This window comes from Amaranthus tricolor, chromosome 6 (assembly GCF_026212465.1).
Source record: "Amaranthus tricolor cultivar Red isolate AtriRed21 chromosome 6, ASM2621246v1, whole genome shotgun sequence".
In the NCBI taxonomy this organism is placed as follows: domain Eukaryota; kingdom Viridiplantae; phylum Streptophyta; class Magnoliopsida; order Caryophyllales; family Amaranthaceae; genus Amaranthus; species Amaranthus tricolor.
Genome location: NC_080052.1, coordinates 14,994,221 through 15,017,074, shown reverse-complemented (window position 1 = coordinate 15,017,074; position 22,854 = coordinate 14,994,221). Strand labels below are relative to the sequence as shown.

The following is a 22,854-nucleotide window of genomic DNA, read 5'->3' as shown; positions in this document are numbered from 1 at the left end:
AAAATGGCCACAAATAACCCACAACCAAAACGCAAAAATGCATCCTTCTTTATTTCGTACATTGCATTGCATTCTCTTTTTTTAGTGGACACTTCTCTTTAGATTAAAAGACAATTGCCCTCTGTTTGAATGGACTTTCGTCACTCCAACTTCAAGACGCTGCCGTTTCGTGCAATCATATTCACTCCCCAATCTCCATATCCATACCTTTAGTTGATGCTTACGGCGGGAAAAAAGTAAAACCAAATAAAAGTGGAAAAAATTATTTAAAAAATTTAATAAAAATATAATAGTAGTGTCTATATATATAAAAAGAATTCGCATAAACATATTATAGGAAAAGCAAAGAAAAGTTCACTTGCTTACCAAACACCAAAATGTCATCTTGATTTAAATTCTCTCTCCTAATTTTACGCAGTTTAACATATTGTCTTGCTCCCCCAAAAGAGAGAAGAGAGAGAAAAGGATACAGAATTTGGTTAGTATGAGTTGAAAAAGTTCGTTTCTTGAAGATTGAAGATTCTTCTTCAGAAAAACTGTAGTTAACAGTTATTAGATCTTTATTCTTCATCAACTCCTGATCTCTGGTAATTCCCATTTCTAATTTACAGCATTTCTCTAAGTATGTTTTAATTTACGTTTAAAGTTTTTGGTTGGGTTGATTTTATTTCGAATTGAATATTTAAAAGTGTATATTAGGCGGGCATGTATTTGCATTCATGCGTAAATTGTGCTCTCGTGTGACGGTGTGTCATATAGTATATAACATACGATAAGGGTTCAATAATCAGCTTAGCCTGTTGGTTGAGTTGGTCCGCTAACATAACTACATTTGTGTATGTAGGTAGTTATTTGATTTTAATATAATGTGAATCATGAAAATGCTCTGTTTTTTGAGTTTTTAGAATAATTACTACATTAATGATGTTAAATTATGGTTTAAGTGAGAATTTTGAAGTTGGTTTGTGCTAATATGACCTGATACCTTTCTGGGTGATTTGGGTTTTTGATTAAGTTTCAGTGCCTTGCCATGTGTCTTTTTGGGTTCCTTTTTTAGTGGAAGATGAAGTAATATATATATTTTTTATAATGTTGATAGAAATGACAGTAATGGAATCTGAATAAAAAAGTTGTAGAAAATTTGTGAAAATTTGTGGTGTTATGTAAAATGAAGAAGAATTCTAACTGTAATTGTCTTATCTTAAAATATGAAATTAGAATATTAGTTGATTTATTTTATAATGGAATATTTTTTGAACAAATATTAATTTACCAATCCATGAAATTAGTAGTAGTAGTTGTTACTTGGAAGAATTACATCCTTTTTAGGATATCTTTGGATGTTGCCTTAAAAAGAAAGCAAGCTTCAAAAACAACCCTTAATTAGACGGGAAGCTACTTTTTTTGTTGTTGGATTCTGTTAACAGAAAAGTTTGCTTAACAAGCTAATGATCATGTTATTAGTATGTATGACATGCTCCTAGGTATGAAGAAAAAAACATTTATATCATGTTTAGATCATGTAATTAGTCCTAATTTCTATTTTAATAATAAGAATATTTGTTTTTTATTTTGTCTTACATTTTTAAAGTTTATTTTCAGATCAAGAGAAGGGGAGTTGTGAAATTCATTCAAATGTAAACAAGTTTTTGCAATGGATATGGAGAGTGGTACGAGCACCAGCGCCGCCACCACCACCACCACCACCAGCGCCACCACAAAAGAGAAGTATTATCCTTTGATTAGAGACGGTTCATGGTTCACCCAATTTCGATATGGTTGCAACCCATGGATGGCTAGATATGTTTATGGACTCATTTTCCTAATCACAAACTTCTTAGCTTGGGTTGTTCGAGATTATGGCAATGGTGCAATGAAAGATATGGCAAGTAAGAATCGCTTACAGTTCTATTAAATTTCGGGTGGGCTACTTTTAGAACTGATTTATTGTTTCGTGTGAGCTAATTCGAATATTTTGGGATTAATGCTTTGGCAATTTACGATTCACTAAGTTATTTGAAAATTCCTATTATGTATGACCTTCTATTCTGCTTCAAACCCTTAATAAGAACAAATCTGAACTTATTTAGATTTCCCAAATTCTAAATGAGACAGTCTGATAGTAAGACTATATATATTGTACTGACCCAGGTATATTTTGTGTGTTAAAGTGATCACATACAATTTCAAAGTGATCAATTATAGAAATAAACTAGTTATATGATTCCGTCTCATAGTGAGACGATCTGATACCAATAGCCGCTTATCCTTACATTGATACTAAATTTATACCAAGAAATATATGTTTCACATCTATACCTTGATTTGATACAGGATTTAGAGGATGCAAAGATGGTGGTGCAGAATGCTTAGGAACACAAGGAGTATTGCGCGTGAGCTTGGGATGTTTTGTATCCTTCTCAAACATTTTCCTAAAAATCTAGTGATGTTGTGATAATTTGATCTAAATTGAGTTGTCCTTGACAAATAAAGTAGATGTTCTTCTTCACGATCTTTCTTTGTACTGTCGGAACCTCAAAAGTAGATGATAGTAGAGATACATGGCATTCGCAGTGGTGGTCTGTGAAGGCTACCATGTTTCTTGGTTTCATGGTTCTACCATTTTTCCTACCAACAGAATTCATCGAGATGTATGGTTAGTAATAATTTTGAACTGCTAAACAACTCCCATATGTGTTTTAATTCCTACGTAGTCTTTTAGTTCAAAAACTTAACAAACTTCTGTCTATGTCTTATTTTTCACAGGGGAAATTGCTCACTTTGGTGCTGGGTATGTTTTATATGCTTCTAGAAGCAGTTCGTGCTTGAAAATTGTATTCAGGAATGTTCTGATCTTAAATATGTTTTACAATGTTCTTACAGGATCTTTCTCTTAATCCAGCTTGTAAGCGTGATTAGTTTCATTCACTGGCTCAATGATTGTTGCCTTTCAGAGAAGTATGCTGAAAGATGGTAAATTTTATTTATCTTTTATTGAATTTTCTGAAAACCTGTAAAATTCAATAACATTTAGAAAGACCATGAAAAATAAAAAATAATGTGATTAGTCTTTTGCTCGTAATTCAACATTTTGTCAACCTCAAGTGTCCTAATAACTTAGCTCAACACTTTCACATGAGTTGAATATTTCAACACTTCAATTATCTCAAAATATCGTAATTTTTCATATAATATTCAAATAGACCGTTAAACATATATCCAAGTCAAATATGAGTACATAATCGGAATATGTTTTCTGAAAGAGTCAAACTCGACTATACTATTAAAAGAATTCAGAAGTTGAGAGGATGGACAAATAAATAGCATATACAAGTCTTATAAGTAGAGGTATGTAATGGGACTGGGCTCCGCTAAAAGCCCGTAACCTAGACCATTTTAAAAGGGTCAAGCCCATTCAGTTTATGAAAGGATTGATTTTTAACGGATCGACCCAAAAACAACAACTATAAAAGCCCATAACCTAGACCACTTAAAAGGGTCAAGTCCGTTGAGCTATAATTATATTCTTTTATTTCGATTATAAATTCTGAAATTTGAATTTCACCTGACCTTTCAAAAATGTGTCCCTAACATAAGCTTTGGGTTTGCAGCCGAGTTCATGTGACATTAATAGCAACAACAGCATATATAATAAGCATAGTGGGAATAATCATGATGTACATTTGGTATGCACCCGAGCCATCATGTCTTTTGAATATTTTTTACATCACTTGGACACTCGTACTTCTGCAATTGATGACTAGCGTTTCTTTGCAACCCAGAGTAAGACTATCATCTTTATTCTTTATAATGCCTACACTTTTCTCTTTACTCTGTTTTCATTTGCTTTATTAATTGTACAGATTAGTGCTGGATTCTTGACTCCTGGATTAATGGGACTTTACATTGTTTTTCTATGTTGGTGCGCCATTCGAAGGTATTCTATCCTATACTAAGCTATGCTCCCATTCCCTTCGTGTATATAACCTATATTTACACTCTATTTGAATAGAAATAATTAAATAGAGCAAAAGAAAAGGGATGAATTTAAAATGATGGGTGATCCGTTATTTAGATAACAAAAATCGAGAGAAGAAATTTGAAGGGGAAAACATGAACAAATTTTGTTAATAACTCTTCTTAAGCGGAAAGACTTAAAAGGAAAACACTCGTTTTTTCTTACTTTTCCCTTCCTTTTTCTTCTAAACAAACAAACAAAACACTCCCTCCTTATCTCTCCCCTTTCTTTCCTTTTTTTTCTTTTCTCTTTTAATTTGCTATCCAAATATAGTGTTATTGTTCTTAAAGATAGTTTACACTGATGTTTGATTGTGTTGCTGCATTATTCAGCGAACCTCCGGGAACTAAATGCAACAGGAAGGCTGAATCTTCTACTCGGACTGACTGGCTTACCATCATAGTAATTCTCATCAACTTTTTGATTAACAATTTTTCAGTATTTACATCATTTATCAATATATTATGATATCATCAACTACCCTATGATTGGTGGAAAACTTGAAAAGGAAAACCCAAATGAAAATCGAAGAAGAAACGATAAATCTGAAATGTAATAGGAACTGACAAATTCAGGTTGTCTGATGTAATGCAGAGTTTTGTTGTTGCACTACTCACAATCGTAATTGCGACATTTTCAACAGGCATAGATTCTCAATGTTTCCAGGTTAATAATATCTTGCAAGTTTTTGGTTGATTGCTACAACCCGATAAGCAGAGTAGCTATTCTTTTACATAGAAAAGTAAGTAACGAAAAAGAATGTACAAATGCAGTTCTGGAAAAGTGATAAACAAGCAGAAGATGGTGTTCCGTATGGCTATGGATTTTTCCATTTTGTCTTTGCTACCGGAGCAATGTACTTTGCAATGTTACTTATCGGTTGGAACACACATCATTCGATGAAGAAGTAAGTTTTTTCTACACGACTACTCAAAAGTAAACACTATTGGAAGAACTGAGTCCATCATAGTTGGAGCAAAGTACCGTTTTTCTTAGCCAATATCATGGATTCGAGTTTCACTTTGTCTGCTCCTCCCTAGCCTACCCTATGATCATCGAGAAAACTCAAGTATTTCGACTAAGGATTTGTTTCGATTGACTGTAAATGTTTAATAAAGCAAAAAAAGACAAATTAATGGGATAATGATTAGTAGAAATACAAATGAAATAATTAGAATAATTATAAAATAGATAGAATAACAGTAAACTAAAAAGATCAATAAAAAAAGTTGATGATTTCCCTCATTTGGAGGAAAGTATTCCCCCACATTTGCTTAGGGTAAATTTATACTTCAATATGAGGAACTAATTGCTATTTTATTATTTTTTCATTACTTTCTAACTGATTCTTCCATCTCTCTAATAATCAACTTCCATTAATCTTCTATTTAAAACTACTGACTTATATTTAGCAAAAATATTTACAGTAAATTCAAACAAATAATAAATAGAACAATTTGTGGTTTGTAATTTGATAAACAATTATAATTCTAATGATGTATTCCTAATATTATGAGCAAGTGCATATTATTCATTACCAAGTTTTATTCAAAGCATGGATTATTTTATTCAGAAGACAGTTGTGAAGGAATTCTGAGTGATGTTTTTTCTTCATGTTGTAGGTGGACAATTGATGTAGGTTGGACAAGCACTTGGGTCAGAGTAGTGAATGAATGGTTGGCAGCCTGTGTTTACAGTAAGTACTAAAAACATACTTATTTTATTTTTTGAATGCTCCAATTCTTTTTTTCTCCTTTCTATAGTATGAATATGATTAATAAATTAAATAATTAAAATATTTATGAGGAAATAAAATATTCTTAATATGGTGGTGCAGTATGGATGCTGGTAGCACCTGTTATACTAAAGAGTAGACAAGCAGGTGAATTTCCCTGAACAAAAAACAAAGGAAAAGGAAAAAAAAAACAGTCTTGTTATTCTTTTTTCAAAGGTTACCCATCCAAAGCAGGGTCTTGATTGACAATGATAATGACAACTGACAAAAAAGAAAGACAAAAAATGGAATTCTGGATGAGTTTGGCCTTTTGTGCTGGCAATGCCTTACACAAATCAAAATTACAGTTACATTTGTACTCCCTCTTCACAACTAATGGAATTATAGTCCAAAGATTTCCTAATGATTTTTTTTGTGGAATCCTATTATTTATTTGTATATAGTAAGTAGTACTTTTTTTTTTTAACTCAAGGGATTAGAAAAGAAAAGAAAAGGGAATTTTAATAACATTAGTTGTGTATAAGTATTTATAATACAATTATATTTCAAATTTTTATGGGTTAAAAGAAACTTATAATAAACTAAATAAATAAGTAGTACATATATTTTAAGGTTAATTCGCAAGTAGTAAAAAGTGACAATTTTCATTAGATTAGTTCATCCAAAAGACAAATCCAAAATATTTCTCAACTTGGTGCTTCCTACATTCATTATAAGGGCCAACAAGCATCCACTCTTTATATATGACTATATGAGCATATTTCAGTAATTCAATACTATATCACATAAAAAGGTTTTTAGACTGAGCTAAAGTTTCCAGAACAACTCACTATAAGATTAAAATTTGAGCCGTTAGGATTATTGACATGAGTCAACTGTTTGAGTTGAGTCCTTGACATCAACACTCAACAATCCTTTTAGCCTCAAAAATAATTAAATAAAATTCAAAAAGTATTTACCAAACGATTGAAATACGAGATTATTACATGTAAGAATCAACTTTCGGGAAAGTGAACACTTGAGAACGGAAGTCAAAATGACCACCATCAAAATTCTCACAAATAAAACTTTATTCAAACAAAACATTTAAATTCACACAGTGAAAAATGAATAAAGGGAGTAAAAAGGGATACAAGAAGTGTCCTAATTAACAAGCCCCACTGAAAGAATTTTTATTTTAAAGATGGACACCACAATTAATTTTATAAGAATTTGATACAGCTTGTGGGTAGAAGCTTGGAACAGTTATCTTCATATGTCGATCCTTCACGTAATATGAAATAAGACTCCAAAGATCAATATATTTATGATTAATTCCAAGAATTTGGTCCAAAGATCAAAATGATGTGTCAACTATCCAAAGATCAAAATGATGTGTGATTGAGATGAGAAGCAAGAACTACTTCAGCGTTAGTAGCTATACACGAACCAAAGAGAAGTCTTAATCACGATTTGATTGCTATATTTCTATTCATTAAATTGAAATTCAATTGCACAAAACAGTTTTTGACAGTTGATGCAAGTATTACCTAGATGATAGTAGTTGCTGGCCTATGTGCATTACTGGAGATTGTGGAGCAAATGTCAGAAACCAACTCACTGATAGAGAAAAAGGAAAGAAAAATTTGTTCTAATGAAAATATAAATCACTGCATACAATGAAAACAAAAAACGTAAACAAAAGGTTTCCAAGATATACCAGTTGGAACAGCACAACCACCATGAAATGCTGGTGCCATGTTCGATAATTGAGGCTGCATACAAGAAGGTGGAGCAGTACCAAAGTTGGAAGCGTGTGCTGCGCCTGTTGGAGCAACTGCGTTGGGCTGAGTAGTATGCAGAGATCTCATAGAAGGGAACTGCATCAGAGCATTGATTTAAAGAAAAAATCATTAGTAATATTACATTCTTAAGCTTCCAGTCTCGTACCAAATTCAAGAATATTTCCATTAGAAGTTTTCACAAAAATATTGTTTAATCGAAGTTGATGCAGGACATACCACAATGCCTAGCCACAAGTCACAAACGAGTACGTTCACTAACTTTCAGCATCAAATGAACTTTTATATGTTTACTGACTTGCAATAACAAAACAATCATTTAAGGCCCGATTAGTTTAGCCACCTTGGCTGAATGAAGTTGCAAACCACCCGCCAGTGTTACACTCATACTCCCTCTGTCAATTTGAAATTGTAAAATGGGACATAGCTGATAGCACAAAGATTAACAAATGTTGGGGACATTTACATAGTGTCAATGATGTTAAAGTTAAGAAAATTTAATACAAAGGGAAGGTCTTGTGAATTGACTTAATCTTCTTTACTTTTCTTTTGATCTAGATATGACTGTAAGATCATTCAAAATCCTCAAAAATTGATGTGATTAAAAGACCCCATATAAACAGTGGGGATATTTCTATTCTCACCCTATCTATCATTACATACTGGCATTTTAGAAAATCATATCATAAACCATTAAAATATAGGCAAAGAAGTCAACTTCTCTACACATCTACCATAGACAAATAGCACATGTGACCAGTGGCAAATATACAGGATAAGTTTACTAGATCGGCCAAATCCTTAGTCGTGTCACAACAATCACGAATTTTAGGGCCTAAGCAAAACTTAAAATGGTAACAAGAGTTGACCCCACAATGACCAAGATGGTCAAGGTACGAATGTCCAAGATGTCCAAGTCCAATCCAATGCAAGGGAATTAATTTTGTCCAAGTCCTATTATGATCTTAGTATGCATGGTCCGTATAGTTCCTCAAATGGTTGCACTTTGCTGAGCATGACTAATTACAGATTAAGTTAGTTGGATTCTTCCTTAAAGACTTCAATTACAAGGAATTAATTCCAAACAGCTTTGAATACAAAGGGCCATGTTTAAAGCTGGTTTTTAATCTCATTAACTTCCAATCAGCCTTGGAATACAAAGGGTCATGTTTAAAGCTGGTTTTTACTCTCATTGATGGGAATTAATTCCAATCAGTCTTGGAATTCAAAGGGTTTGTAATGGGGATTAAAGTGGACGGTTATGAGCCCTTTAATCACCTTTTTATTTTCAGCATTTTATTTTGTTTTGTTGCTATTAATTAGGGAAGTTGTAAAGGCAATTAGTGGGTGTACTAAGTCTATAAATAGCATGCTGATTATCAATGAAAATCCATCCAGAAATTTGTCAAAAAAACTTGTGTTTTGTTTATTGAACTTGACTTGTGTTTAGTCAATTTTAATTGTCCAAATTTGAGTGTTCCAAATTTGAAGAGTAGTAGTTTTGGTGAGAGTTCCCAAAGTTAAGACTTGTAGTTTGTGATTTGGTGAGAGTTCACTTATCTAAATTACCCCAAGCAATAGAGTGAGAGTTCCTCTTTGCTATACCTTTAGCTTAGGGTGAGAGTTCCCCTAACTAATCTGATCATACAAAAAAATATACCAAAAAACGTGTGACCCCTTTAATTTATCATTTTGTAACAAGGTTTCTCATCTTGTTTACACATCATTTGGCGCGTCAGGTAGGGGGAGTTTTTTCATACACTTGCAAAGGGGTCGAATACCTACACACTATGGGAGAGAATCAAGATTTGAGGGTAGCTTTGGAAGCTCTAAATCGTTCCATTGCTAGTCAAGAAAGGTTGGCCGAAACTAATGCCAATCTACAAGGGAATCTTGCTGCCTTAATGGCAAGACTCCTGAACGAGCAAGATAGGAGAGAGCAAAACGAGGAACCTCCACCTAAGAGGGAAGATAGGAGTCTCAAAGTAGACGTCCCTGCCTTTGATGGGTCACTTGATCCAGAGAAGTACTTGGATTGGGAGAAATCCTTGGAAAGGTACTTTGAGTACAAGGATATTCAAGAAGAAATGCAGAAATATAAGATAGCCAAGGTGAAACTGAAGGGATATGGTGACAGTTGGTTGCAAGGAGAGCAAAGGGGGCGTACCCTTAGGGGCAAAGCTTCCATTTCTACTTGGAACAAGTTGAAGAAACGTATGAGGGATCGTTTTATTCCCCACAACTATAAGCAAAGCCAATATGTGAAGTGGAGTACTTTGCAACAAAATGGCGATTCAGTGGAAGACTACATCAAGGAGTTTGATAGGCTTGTCATTGTGTGAAGTAACTGAAAATGAAGAGCTCAAAATGGGGCGTTTTGTAGCTGGGTTGGATCAAGAGTTGCAAGACAAGCTTGAAGGTTACACTAACCTTACTTTTGTGGAAGCTTGTAAACTTATGACCAAGTTTGATGCTAGGAGGAAAAAGAAGAAAACGTCTACCACTACTCCAGTGGTGCGCAAACCACCCTTCACCTTGAAGGAGGGTTCTTCCTTAAGCAAGTCAAATGAAGCACCTAAGAAAGACAAGAAAGACTTCAAACTTAGCGACATTGTCTGTTACAAGTGTGGAGGTAGAGGACATTTCAAAAAGGATTGTCCTAATTCAAGGGCCTTAACCATGCAAGAGGTTAGGCTCATAGCCACCCAAAACATAAATTAGGGGGAATTTGAAACTGAAGAAGAGGAGACCGAAAGTCCTAAGGAAGAGGATGGGGAAGATGATTGCTTTTTGGAGATGGAGGACAAAACCAATCTGGTTGTTAAGAGGGCTTTGCAAGCACGTGTGGAGGAGCCTTTGGCACCACAAAGACAACACATTTTCATCACCAAATGCAAGGTTGGTGGCGAGGTATGTGATTTAATTATAGATGGGGGTAGTGAGGCAAATACTGTGTCAAAAACTTTAGTGTCTAGACTTGGTCTTAAAACCACTAACCATCCACATCCTTACAAGTTGAGTTGGTTAGATTCAAATTCTAGTACGGGGGTTAGAAAACAATGCATGGTTAGTTTTTCTATTGGTTCCTATCATGATAGTCAATTGTGTGATGTTGTGTCAATGGATGCTTGTCATATTCTGCTTGGTAGGCCATGGCAAACGGATAGAAAATCATTTCATGATGGATACCATAATACATACACTATAACTCACCAAGGGAAACAAAAAAAATTACACCCTTTACCACCCCCACGGTTTTCACAAAAACCATCCAAAGAAATTTCCTTGTTGTCTTTTAAAGAATTTGAGAAGGAAATTGATGGTGAGGAAGAGTTGTTTTTGTTGTATTCAAAAGAAATTCATGAAAAGTTTGTGAGTCAAAATCCCAAGTTGGCACAATTGATTAAGGATTTTGAGGGTGTCTTTCCAGATGAATTACCTATTGGGTTACCACCCTTGAGAGGAATTGAGCATCAAATTGATCTCATTCCAGGCGCACCTTTACCAAATAAACCTGCCTATAGATGTAACCCTTTAGAAACTAAGGAGTTACAACGTCAAATAGAAGAGTTGATGGGTATGGGTTATGTTCGAGAGTCTATGAGTCCGTGTGCTGTTCCTGCTCTTTTGGTTCCAAAAAAGGATGGTACTTGGCGTATGTGCATTGATAGTAGAGCTGTTAACAATATTACTATCAAGTACAGGTTTCCTATTCCTAGACTCGATGACATGCTTGATGAGTTAAGTGGTTCGAAGGTGTTCTCAAAAATTGATTTGAGAAGTGGTTACCATCAGATTCGAATGAGGGAAGGGGATGAATGGAAGACCGCCTTCAAAACGAAGCATGGGTTGTATGAATGGCTCGTGATGCCGTTTGGTCTTACTAATGCACCTAGCACTTTCATGAGATTGATGAATGAAGTGTTAAGGCCATTTCTTGGCAAGTTCGTGGTGGTGTACCTTGATGATATCCTTATTTACAGTCGAGATGAGGATGAACATTTGGAACATTTGTTTCAAGTTTTTACTGTTTTGAGAAAGCAAAAATTGTATGGAAAACTTGAAAAATGTGATTTTATGTTATATGAGGTCACTTTTCTTGGTTACATAGTTTCAGGTGATGGCGTAAAGGTTGATCCAAGCAAGGTTGAAGCAATTCAATCATGGCCTAGTCCTAAAACACTCACGGAGGTCCGTTCTTTCCATGGGCTAGCTTCCTTTTATAGGAGGTTCATTCGGCATTTTAGCACTCTCATGGCTCCCATAACCGAGTGCACAAAGAAGGGTTCGTTTGAATGGACTCCACAAGCTCAAAAGGCATTTGAAGAAATCAAAGAGAAGATGTGCAACACACCTATCCTAGCACTCCCAAATTTTTCAAAGCCATTTGAAGTTGAATGTGACGCAAGTGGGAAAGCGATTGGTGCCGTGTTGATTCAAGAGGGGCGTCCAATTGCTTACTTTAGTGAGAAGTTGAGTCAAGGCAAGCTGAATTATTCCACCTATGATAAAGAGTTCTATGCAATGGTAAGAGCTCTAGATCATTGGTCACATTATTTGAGACCACAACCGTTCATACTTCATTCTGATCATGAGTCCTTGAGGTTTATTCATGGGCAAAAGAAGTTGAATTCAAGGCATGCAAAATGGGTAGAATTTCTTCAAACATTTAACTTTTCATCCAAATACAAGAGTGGAAAGGCAAATGTTGTTGCGGATGCCTTATCTAGAAGGCATAATTTACTTGGTGTTGTTGAAGCCAAGATTCTTGGGTTTGAGTTGGTCAAAGAATACTACAAAGAAGATGAAGATTTCAAGACCATTTTGAAGAAATGTGTCAATGGAGTCTATGATTTATTTTCCTTACACGATGGTTTTCTTTTTAAGGGAAATAGATTATGCATTCCTAAGTGTCCGATTCGAAGTTTGTTGATCCATGAAACGCATGGGGGAGGTCTAGCTGGTCACTTTGGTGTTCAAAAGACATTGGAGCTTCTTCAAGCTCATTTCTATTGGCCTAAGATGTTATCTACGGTCCATCATGTTATCACTCGTTGCTCTACTTTTCAAAGGGCAAAAATGGTGTTTCATAAAGGTCTTTACAAACCACTTCCAGTTCCCGAGAGACCTTGGGAAGATGTTAGCATGGATTTTATTGTGGCTTTACTTAGAACTCAAAGGGGTAAAGACTCAATCATGGTGGTTGTTGATAGGTTCTCAAAGATGGCTCATTTCATTCCTTGTCATAAAACCGAGGATGCTATGAAAGTGGCTAAGTTGTACTTTGAAGAAGTGGTCCGATTTCATGGAGTTCCACGCACCATTGTGTCCGATCGAGATACAAAGTTCCTAAGTCATTTTTGGAAGTCATTATGGCGTCTCATGGGAACTAAGTTGCTGTTTTCTACATCACATCATCCACAAACCGACGGTCAAACCGAGGTGGTGAATAGAGTGCTTGGTTCTTTGCTTAGAACCTTGGTTAATAAGAGCACAAAGGATTGGGATGTTAAGCTTGCTCATGCTGAGTTTGCTTACAATAGGACTCCTAGTGCTACTACAAAGTATTCACCTTTTGAAGTAGTCTATGGTGTTAATCCCTATGTTCCTATTGATCTCATAGCCCTACCTCAAGATAAGTTCGTGCATGGAGGTGCTAAGGAACAAGCTGAGTTCATGGTCAAGATTCACAAGGAAGTGAGGAAGAATATTGAAAAGGCCAATGAGATTTACAAGAAGCAAGCCAACAAGAGGGTTAGAAATGTGAAGAATTTTGAAGTTGGTGACTTAGTGTGGATTTACATGAGGAAAGAAAGGTTTCCTAGTCAAAGGAAAAACAAGCTCATGCCAAGAGCTGAAGGTCCATTTGAAGTAGTGGAAAAGATCAATGACAATGCATACAAGGTTGATTTGGGTGGTAGGCATGGCGTCTCTAGCACGTTCAATGTGGGAGATCTTGCACCATACTATGATGATGAAGAATTGAGGGCAATTCCCTTTAAAGAAGAGGAGGATGACCAAGATGGTCAAGGTACGAATGTCCAAGATGTCCAAGTCCAATCCAATGCAAGGGAATTAATTTTGTCCAAGTCCTATTATGATCTTAGTATGCATGGTCCGTATAGTTCCTCAAATGGTTGCACTTTGCTGAGCATGACTAATTACAGATTAAGTTAGTTGGATTCTTCCTTAAAGACTTCAATTACAAGGAATTAATTCCAAACAGCTTTGAATACAAAGGGCCATGTTTAAAGCTGGTTTTTAATCTCATTAACTTCCAATCAGCCTTGGAATACAAAGGGTCATGTTTAAAGCTGGTTTTTACTCTCATTGATGGGAATTAATTCCAATCAGTCTTGGAATTCAAAGGGTTTGTAATGGGGATTAAAGTGGACGGTTATGAGCCCTTTAATCACCTTTTTATTTTCAGCATTTTATTTTGTTTTGTTGCTATTAATTAGGGAAGTTGTAAAGGCAATTAGTGGGTGTACTAAGTCTATAAATAGCATGCTGATTATCAATGAAAATCCATCCAGAAATTTGTCAAAAAAACTTGTGTTTTGTTTATTGAACTTGACTTGTGTTTAGTCAATTTTAATTGTCCAAATTTGAGTGTTCCAAATTTGAAGAGTAGTAGTTTTGGTGAGAGTTCCCAAAGTTAAGACTTGTAGTTTGTGATTTGGTGAGAGTTCACTTATCTAAATTACCCCAAGCAATAGAGTGAGAGTTCCTCTTTGCTATACCTTTAGCTTAGGGTGAGAGTTCCCCTAACTAATCTGATCATACAAAAAAATATACCAAAAAACGTGTGACCCCTTTAATTTATCATTTTGTAACAAGGTTTCTCATCTTGTTTACACATCATTTGGCGCGTCAGGTAGGGGGAGTTTTTTCATACACTTGCAAAGGGGTCGAATACCTACACACTATGGGAGAGAATCAAGATTTGAGGGTAGCTTTGGAAGCTCTAAATCGTTCCATTGCTAGTCAAGAAAGGTTGGCCGAAACTAATGCCAATCTACAAGGGAATCTTGCTGCCTTAATGGCAAGACTCCTGAACGAGCAAGATAGGAGAGAGCAAAACGAGGAACCTCCACCTAAGAGGGAAGATAGGAGTCTCAAAGTAGACGTCCCTGCCTTTGATGGGTCACTTGATCCAGAGAAGTACTTGGATTGGGAGAAATCCTTGGAAAGGTACTTTGAGTACAAGGATATTCAAGAAGAAATGCAGAAATATAAGATAGCCAAGGTGAAACTGAAGGGATATGGTGACAGTTGGTTGCAAGGAGAGCAAAGGGGGCGTACCCTTAGGGGCAAAGCTTCCATTTCTACTTGGAACAAGTTGAAGAAACGTATGAGGGATCGTTTTATTCCCCACAACTATAAGCAAAGCCAATATGTGAAGTGGAGTACTTTGCAACAAAATGGCGATTCAGTGGAAGACTACATCAAGGAGTTTGATAGGCTTGTCATTGTGTGAAGTAACTGAAAATGAAGAGCTCAAAATGGGGCGTTTTGTAGCTGGGTTGGATCAAGAGTTGCAAGACAAGCTTGAAGGTTACACTAACCTTACTTTTGTGGAAGCTTGTAAACTTATGACCAAGTTTGATGCTAGGAGGAAAAAGAAGAAAACGTCTACCACTACTCCAGTGGTGCGCAAACCACCCTTCACCTTGAAGGAGGGTTCTTCCTTAAGCAAGTCAAATGAAGCACCTAAGAAAGACAAGAAAGACTTCAAACTTAGCGACATTGTCTGTTACAAGTGTGGAGGTAGAGGACATTTCAAAAAGGATTGTCCTAATTCAAGGGCCTTAACCATGCAAGAGGTTAGGCTCATAGCCACCCAAAACATAAATTAGGGGGAATTTGAAACTGAAGAAGAGGAGACCGAAAGTCCTAAGGAAGAGGATGGGGAAGATGATTGCTTTTTGGAGATGGAGGACAAAACCAATCTGGTTGTTAAGAGGGCTTTGCAAGCACGTGTGGAGGAGCCTTTGGCACCACAAAGACAACACATTTTCATCACCAAATGCAAGGTTGGTGGCGAGGTATGTGATTTAATTATAGATGGGGGTAGTGAGGCAAATACTGTGTCAAAAACTTTAGTGTCTAGACTTGGTCTTAAAACCACTAACCATCCACATCCTTACAAGTTGAGTTGGTTAGATTCAAATTCTAGTACGGGGGTTAGAAAACAATGCATGGTTAGTTTTTCTATTGGTTCCTATCATGATAGTCAATTGTGTGATGTTGTGTCAATGGATGCTTGTCATATTCTGCTTGGTAGGCCATGGCAAACGGATAGAAAATCATTTCATGATGGATACCATAATACATACACTATAACTCACCAAGGGAAACAAAAAAAATTACACCCTTTACCACCCCCACGGTTTTCACAAAAACCATCCAAAGAAATTTCCTTGTTGTCTTTTAAAGAATTTGAGAAGGAAATTGATGGTGAGGAAGAGTTGTTTTTGTTGTATTCAAAAGAAATTCATGAAAAGTTTGTGAGTCAAAATCCCAAGTTGGCACAATTGATTAAGGATTTTGAGGGTGTCTTTCCAGATGAATTACCTATTGGGTTACCACCCTTGAGAGGAATTGAGCATCAAATTGATCTCATTCCAGGCGCACCTTTACCAAATAAACCTGCCTATAGATGTAACCCTTTAGAAACTAAGGAGTTACAACGTCAAATAGAAGAGTTGATGGGTATGGGTTATGTTCGAGAGTCTATGAGTCCGTGTGCTGTTCCTGCTCTTTTGGTTCCAAAAAAGGATGGTACTTGGCGTATGTGCATTGATAGTAGAGCTGTTAACAATATTACTATCAAGTACAGGTTTCCTATTCCTAGACTCGATGACATGCTTGATGAGTTAAGTGGTTCGAAGGTGTTCTCAAAAATTGATTTGAGAAGTGGTTACCATCAGATTCGAATGAGGGAAGGGGATGAATGGAAGACCGCCTTCAAAACGAAGCATGGGTTGTATGAATGGCTCGTGATGCCGTTTGGTCTTACTAATGCACCTAGCACTTTCATGAGATTGATGAATGAAGTGTTAAGGCCATTTCTTGGCAAGTTCGTGGTGGTGTACCTTGATGATATCCTTATTTACAGTCGAGATGAGGATGAACATTTGGAACATTTGTTTCAAGTTTTTACTGTTTTGAGAAAGCAAAAATTGTATGGAAAACTTGAAAAATGTGATTTTATGTTATATGAGGTCACTTTTCTTGGTTACATAGTTTCAGGTGATGGCGTAAAGGTTGATCCAAGCAAGGTTGAAGCAATTCAATCATGGCCTAGTCCTAAAACACTCACGGAGGTCCGTTCTTTCCATGGGCTAGCTTCCTTTTATAGGAGGTTCATTCGGCATTTTAGCACTCTCATGGCTCCCATAACCGAGTGCACAAAGAAGGGTTCGTTTGAATGGACTCCACAAGCTCAAAAGGCATTTGAAGAAATCAAAGAGAAGATGTGCAACACACCTATCCTAGCACTCCCAAATTTTTCAAAGCCATTTGAAGTTGAATGTGACGCAAGTGGGAAAGCGATTGGTGCCGTGTTGATTCAAGAGGGGCGTCCAATTGCTTACTTTAGTGAGAAGTTGAGTCAAGGCAAGCTGAATTATTCCACCTATGATAAAGAGTTCTATGCAATGGTAAGAGCTCTAGATCATTGGTCACATTATTTGAGACCACAACCGTTCATACTTCATTCTGATCATGAGTCCTTGAGGTTTATTCATGGGCAAAAGAAGTTGAATTCAAGGCATGCAAAATGGGTAGAATTTCTTCAAACATTTAACTTTTCATCCAAATACAAGAGTGGAAAGGCAAATGTTGTTGCGGATGCCTTATCTAGAAGGCATAATTTACTTGGTGTTGTTGAAGCCAAGATTCTTGGGTTTGAGTTGGTCAAAGAATACTACAAAGAAGATGAAGATTTCAAGACCATTTTGAAGAAATGTGTCAATGGAGTCTATGATTTATTTTCCTTACACGATGGTTTTCTTTTTAAGGGAAATAGATTATGCATTCCTAAGTGTCCGATTCGAAGTTTGTTGATCCATGAAACGCATGGGGGAGGTCTAGCTGGTCACTTTGGTGTTCAAAAGACATTGGAGCTTCTTCAAGCTCATTTCTATTGGCCTAAGATGTTATCTACGGTCCATCATGTTATCACTCGTTGCTCTACTTTTCAAAGGGCAAAAATGGTGTTTCATAAAGGTCTTTACAAACCACTTCCAGTTCCCGAGAGACCTTGGGAAGATGTTAGCATGGATTTTATTGTGGCTTTACTTAGAACTCAAAGGGGTAAAGACTCAATCATGGTGGTTGTTGATAGGTTCTCAAAGATGGCTCATTTCATTCCTTGTCATAAAACCGAGGATGCTATGAAAGTGGCTAAGTTGTACTTTGAAGAAGTGGTCCGATTTCATGGAGTTCCACGCACCATTGTGTCCGATCGAGATACAAAGTTCCTAAGTCATTTTTGGAAGTCATTATGGCGTCTCATGGGAACTAAGTTGCTGTTTTCTACATCACATCATCCACAAACCGACGGTCAAACCGAGGTGGTGAATAGAGTGCTTGGTTCTTTGCTTAGAACCTTGGTTAATAAGAGCACAAAGGATTGGGATGTTAAGCTTGCTCATGCTGAGTTTGCTTACAATAGGACTCCTAGTGCTACTACAAAGTATTCACCTTTTGAAGTAGTCTATGGTGTTAATCCCTATGTTCCTATTGATCTCATAGCCCTACCTCAAGATAAGTTCGTGCATGGAGGTGCTAAGGAACAAGCTGAGTTCATGGTCAAGATTCACAAGGAAGTGAGGAAGAATATTGAAAAGGCCAATGAGATTTACAAGAAGCAAGCCAACAAGAGGGTTAGAAATGTGAAGAATTTTGAAGTTGGTGACTTAGTGTGGATTTACATGAGGAAAGAAAGGTTTCCTAGTCAAAGGAAAAACAAGCTCATGCCAAGAGCTGAAGGTCCATTTGAAGTAGTGGAAAAGATCAATGACAATGCATACAAGGTTGATTTGGGTGGTAGGCATGGCGTCTCTAGCACGTTCAATGTGGGAGATCTTGCACCATACTATGATGATGAAGAATTGAGGGCAATTCCCTTTAAAGAAGAGGAGGATGACCAAGATGGTCAAGGTACGAATGTCCAAGATGTCCAAGTCCAATCCAATGCAAGGGAATTAATTTTGTCCAAGTCCTATTATGATCTTAGTATGCATGGTCCGTATAGTTCCTCAAATGGTTGCACTTTGCTGAGCATGACTAATTACAGATTAAGTTAGTTGGATTCTTCCTTAAAGACTTCAATTACAAGGAATTAATTCCAAACAGCTTTGAATACAAAGGGCCATGTTTAAAGCTGGTTTTTAATCTCATTAACTTCCAATCAGCCTTGGAATACAAAGGGTCATGTTTAAAGCTGGTTTTTACTCTCATTGATGGGAATTAATTCCAATCAGTCTTGGAATTCAAAGGGTTTGTAATGGGGATTAAAGTGGACGGTTATGAGCCCTTTAATCACCTTTTTATTTTCAGCATTTTATTTTGTTTTGTTGCTATTAATTAGGGAAGTTGTAAAGGCAATTAGTGGGTGTACTAAGTCTATAAATAGCATGCTGATTATCAATGAAAATCCATCCAGAAATTTGTCAAAAAAACTTGTGTTTTGTTTATTGAACTTGACTTGTGTTTAGTCAATTTTAATTGTCCAAATTTGAGTGTTCCAAATTTGAAGAGTAGTAGTTTTGGTGAGAGTTCCCAAAGTTAAGACTTGTAGTTTGTGATTTGGTGAGAGTTCACTTATCTAAATTACCCCAAGCAATAGAGTGAGAGTTCCTCTTTGCTATACCTTTAGCTTAGGGTGAGAGTTCCCCTAACTAATCTGATCATACAAAAAAATATACCAAAAAACGTGTGACCCCTTTAATTTATCATTTTGTAACAAGGTTTCTCATCTTGTTTACACATCATTTGGCGCGTCAGGTAGGGGGAGTTTTTTCATACACTTGCAAAGGGGTCGAATACCTACACACTATGGGAGAGAATCAAGATTTGAGGGTAGCTTTGGAAGCTCTAAATCGTTCCATTGCTAGTCAAGAAAGGTTGGCCGAAACTAATGCCAATCTACAAGGGAATCTTGCTGCCTTAATGGCAAGACTCCTGAACGAGCAAGATAGGAGAGAGCAAAACGAGGAACCTCCACCTAAGAGGGAAGATAGGAGTCTCAAAGTAGACGTCCCTGCCTTTGATGGGTCACTTGATCCAGAGAAGTACTTGGATTGGGAGAAATCCTTGGAAAGGTACTTTGAGTACAAGGATATTCAAGAAGAAATGCAGAAATATAAGATAGCCAAGGTGAAACTGAAGGGATATGGTGACAGTTGGTTGCAAGGAGAGCAAAGGGGGCGTACCCTTAGGGGCAAAGCTTCCATTTCTACTTGGAACAAGTTGAAGAAACGTATGAGGGATCGTTTTATTCCCCACAACTATAAGCAAAGCCAATATGTGAAGTGGAGTACTTTGCAACAAAATGGCGATTCAGTGGAAGACTACATCAAGGAGTTTGATAGGCTTGTCATTGTGTGAAGTAACTGAAAATGAAGAGCTCAAAATGGGGCGTTTTGTAGCTGGGTTGGATCAAGAGTTGCAAGACAAGCTTGAAGGTTACACTAACCTTACTTTTGTGGAAGCTTGTAAACTTATGACCAAGTTTGATGCTAGGAGGAAAAAGAAGAAAACGTCTACCACTACTCCAGTGGTGCGCAAACCACCCTTCACCTTGAAGGAGGGTTCTTCCTTAAGCAAGTCAAATGAAGCACCTAAGAAAGACAAGAAAGACTTCAAACTTAGCGACATTGTCTGTTACAAGTGTGGAGGTAGAGGACATTTCAAAAAGGATTGTCCTAATTCAAGGGCCTTAACCATGCAAGAGGTTAGGCTCATAGCCACCCAAAACATAAATTAGGGGGAATTTGAAACTGAAGAAGAGGAGACCGAAAGTCCTAAGGAAGAGGATGGGGAAGATGATTGCTTTTTGGAGATGGAGGACAAAACCAATCTGGTTGTTAAGAGGGCTTTGCAAGCACGTGTGGAGGAGCCTTTGGCACCACAAAGACAACACATTTTCATCACCAAATGCAAGGTTGGTGGCGAGGTATGTGATTTAATTATAGATGGGGGTAGTGAGGCAAATACTGTGTCAAAAACTTTAGTGTCTAGACTTGGTCTTAAAACCACTAACCATCCACATCCTTACAAGTTGAGTTGGTTAGATTCAAATTCTAGTACGGGGGTTAGAAAACAATGCATGGTTAGTTTTTCTATTGGTTCCTATCATGATAGTCAATTGTGTGATGTTGTGTCAATGGATGCTTGTCATATTCTGCTTGGTAGGCCATGGCAAACGGATAGAAAATCATTTCATGATGGATACCATAATACATACACTATAACTCACCAAGGGAAACAAAAAAAATTACACCCTTTACCACCCCCACGGTTTTCACAAAAACCATCCAAAGAAATTTCCTTGTTGTCTTTTAAAGAATTTGAGAAGGAAATTGATGGTGAGGAAGAGTTGTTTTTGTTGTATTCAAAAGAAATTCATGAAAAGTTTGTGAGTCAAAATCCCAAGTTGGCACAATTGATTAAGGATTTTGAGGGTGTCTTTCCAGATGAATTACCTATTGGGTTACCACCCTTGAGAGGAATTGAGCATCAAATTGATCTCATTCCAGGCGCACCTTTACCAAATAAACCTGCCTATAGATGTAACCCTTTAGAAACTAAGGAGTTACAACGTCAAATAGAAGAGTTGATGGGTATGGGTTATGTTCGAGAGTCTATGAGTCCGTGTGCTGTTCCTGCTCTTTTGGTTCCAAAAAAGGATGGTACTTGGCGTATGTGCATTGATAGTAGAGCTGTTAACAATATTACTATCAAGTACAGGTTTCCTATTCCTAGACTCGATGACATGCTTGATGAGTTAAGTGGTTCGAAGGTGTTCTCAAAAATTGATTTGAGAAGTGGTTACCATCAGATTCGAATGAGGGAAGGGGATGAATGGAAGACCGCCTTCAAAACGAAGCATGGGTTGTATGAATGGCTCGTGATGCCGTTTGGTCTTACTAATGCACCTAGCACTTTCATGAGATTGATGAATGAAGTGTTAAGGCCATTTCTTGGCAAGTTCGTGGTGGTGTACCTTGATGATATCCTTATTTACAGTCGAGATGAGGATGAACATTTGGAACATTTGTTTCAAGTTTTTACTGTTTTGAGAAAGCAAAAATTGTATGGAAAACTTGAAAAATGTGATTTTATGTTATATGAGGTCACTTTTCTTGGTTACATAGTTTCAGGTGATGGCGTAAAGGTTGATCCAAGCAAGGTTGAAGCAATTCAATCATGGCCTAGTCCTAAAACACTCACGGAGGTCCGTTCTTTCCATGGGCTAGCTTCCTTTTATAGGAGGTTCATTCGGCATTTTAGCACTCTCATGGCTCCCATAACCGAGTGCACAAAGAAGGGTTCGTTTGAATGGACTCCACAAGCTCAAAAGGCATTTGAAGAAATCAAAGAGAAGATGTGCAACACACCTATCCTAGCACTCCCAAATTTTTCAAAGCCATTTGAAGTTGAATGTGACGCAAGTGGGAAAGCGATTGGTGCCGTGTTGATTCAAGAGGGGCGTCCAATTGCTTACTTTAGTGAGAAGTTGAGTCAAGGCAAGCTGAATTATTCCACCTATGATAAAGAGTTCTATGCAATGGTAAGAGCTCTAGATCATTGGTCACATTATTTGAGACCACAACCGTTCATACTTCATTCTGATCATGAGTCCTTGAGGTTTATTCATGGGCAAAAGAAGTTGAATTCAAGGCATGCAAAATGGGTAGAATTTCTTCAAACATTTAACTTTTCATCCAAATACAAGAGTGGAAAGGCAAATGTTGTTGCGGATGCCTTATCTAGAAGGCATAATTTACTTGGTGTTGTTGAAGCCAAGATTCTTGGGTTTGAGTTGGTCAAAGAATACTACAAAGAAGATGAAGATTTCAAGACCATTTTGAAGAAATGTGTCAATGGAGTCTATGATTTATTTTCCTTACACGATGGTTTTCTTTTTAAGGGAAATAGATTATGCATTCCTAAGTGTCCGATTCGAAGTTTGTTGATCCATGAAACGCATGGGGGAGGTCTAGCTGGTCACTTTGGTGTTCAAAAGACATTGGAGCTTCTTCAAGCTCATTTCTATTGGCCTAAGATGTTATCTACGGTCCATCATG

General features: G+C 36.9%; 4 protein-coding genes across 4 annotated transcripts; all 4 read left to right on the top strand.

Annotated features, from left to right (window-relative positions):
* Positions 1-326: 326 nt before the first annotated feature.
* LOC130814591 (uncharacterized) lies at positions 327-6,262 on the top strand. Its single transcript, XM_057680709.1, has 13 exons — positions 327-587; positions 1,603-1,889; positions 2,335-2,411; positions 2,497-2,656; positions 2,767-2,791; positions 2,884-2,973; positions 3,612-3,783; positions 3,864-3,937; positions 4,351-4,420; positions 4,613-4,684; positions 4,792-4,925; positions 5,641-5,714; positions 5,856-6,262. Exons 2-13 carry the CDS (start codon positions 1,655-1,657, stop codon positions 5,912-5,914), a joined length of 1,242 nt encoding a protein of 413 aa, XP_057536692.1. The 5' UTR covers positions 327-587; positions 1,603-1,654; the 3' UTR covers positions 5,915-6,262.
* A 3,558-nt stretch (positions 6,263-9,820) lies between these two features.
* LOC130814590 (uncharacterized) lies at positions 9,821-10,255 on the top strand. Its single transcript, XM_057680708.1, has one exon. The coding sequence runs from the start codon at positions 9,821-9,823 to the stop codon at positions 10,253-10,255; it is 435 nt and encodes a 144-aa protein (XP_057536691.1).
* Positions 10,256-14,958: 4,703 nt separating this feature from the next.
* Positions 14,959-15,393, top strand: LOC130814589 (uncharacterized). The gene has a single exon (XM_057680707.1). It carries the CDS (start codon positions 14,959-14,961, stop codon positions 15,391-15,393), a length of 435 nt encoding a protein of 144 aa, XP_057536690.1.
* Positions 15,394-20,096: 4,703 nt separating this feature from the next.
* LOC130814588 (uncharacterized) lies at positions 20,097-20,531 on the top strand. Its single transcript, XM_057680705.1, has one exon. The coding sequence runs from the start codon at positions 20,097-20,099 to the stop codon at positions 20,529-20,531; it is 435 nt and encodes a 144-aa protein (XP_057536688.1).
* The last annotated feature ends 2,323 nt before the right edge of the window (positions 20,532-22,854 follow it).

Bases quoted from the DNA above. Each gene is read 5' to 3' on its own strand.
- LOC130814588 (XM_057680705.1), top strand. From the start codon at position 20,097: ATGGCGATTCAGTGGAAGACTACATCAAGGAGTTTGATAGGCTTGTCA.
- LOC130814591 (XM_057680709.1), top strand. From the start codon at position 1,655: ATGGATATGGAGAGTGGTACGAGCACCAGCGCCGCCACCACCACCACC. The intron at 2,412-2,496 runs GTATCCTTCTCA...CAAATAAAGTAG, and splicing joins GCGTGAGCTTGGGATGTTTT to ATGTTCTTCTTCACGATCTT. The intron at 3,784-3,863 runs GTAAGACTATCA...TTAATTGTACAG, and splicing joins GCGTTTCTTTGCAACCCAGA to ATTAGTGCTGGATTCTTGAC.
- LOC130814589 (XM_057680707.1), top strand. From the start codon at position 14,959: ATGGCGATTCAGTGGAAGACTACATCAAGGAGTTTGATAGGCTTGTCA.
- LOC130814590 (XM_057680708.1), top strand. From the start codon at position 9,821: ATGGCGATTCAGTGGAAGACTACATCAAGGAGTTTGATAGGCTTGTCA.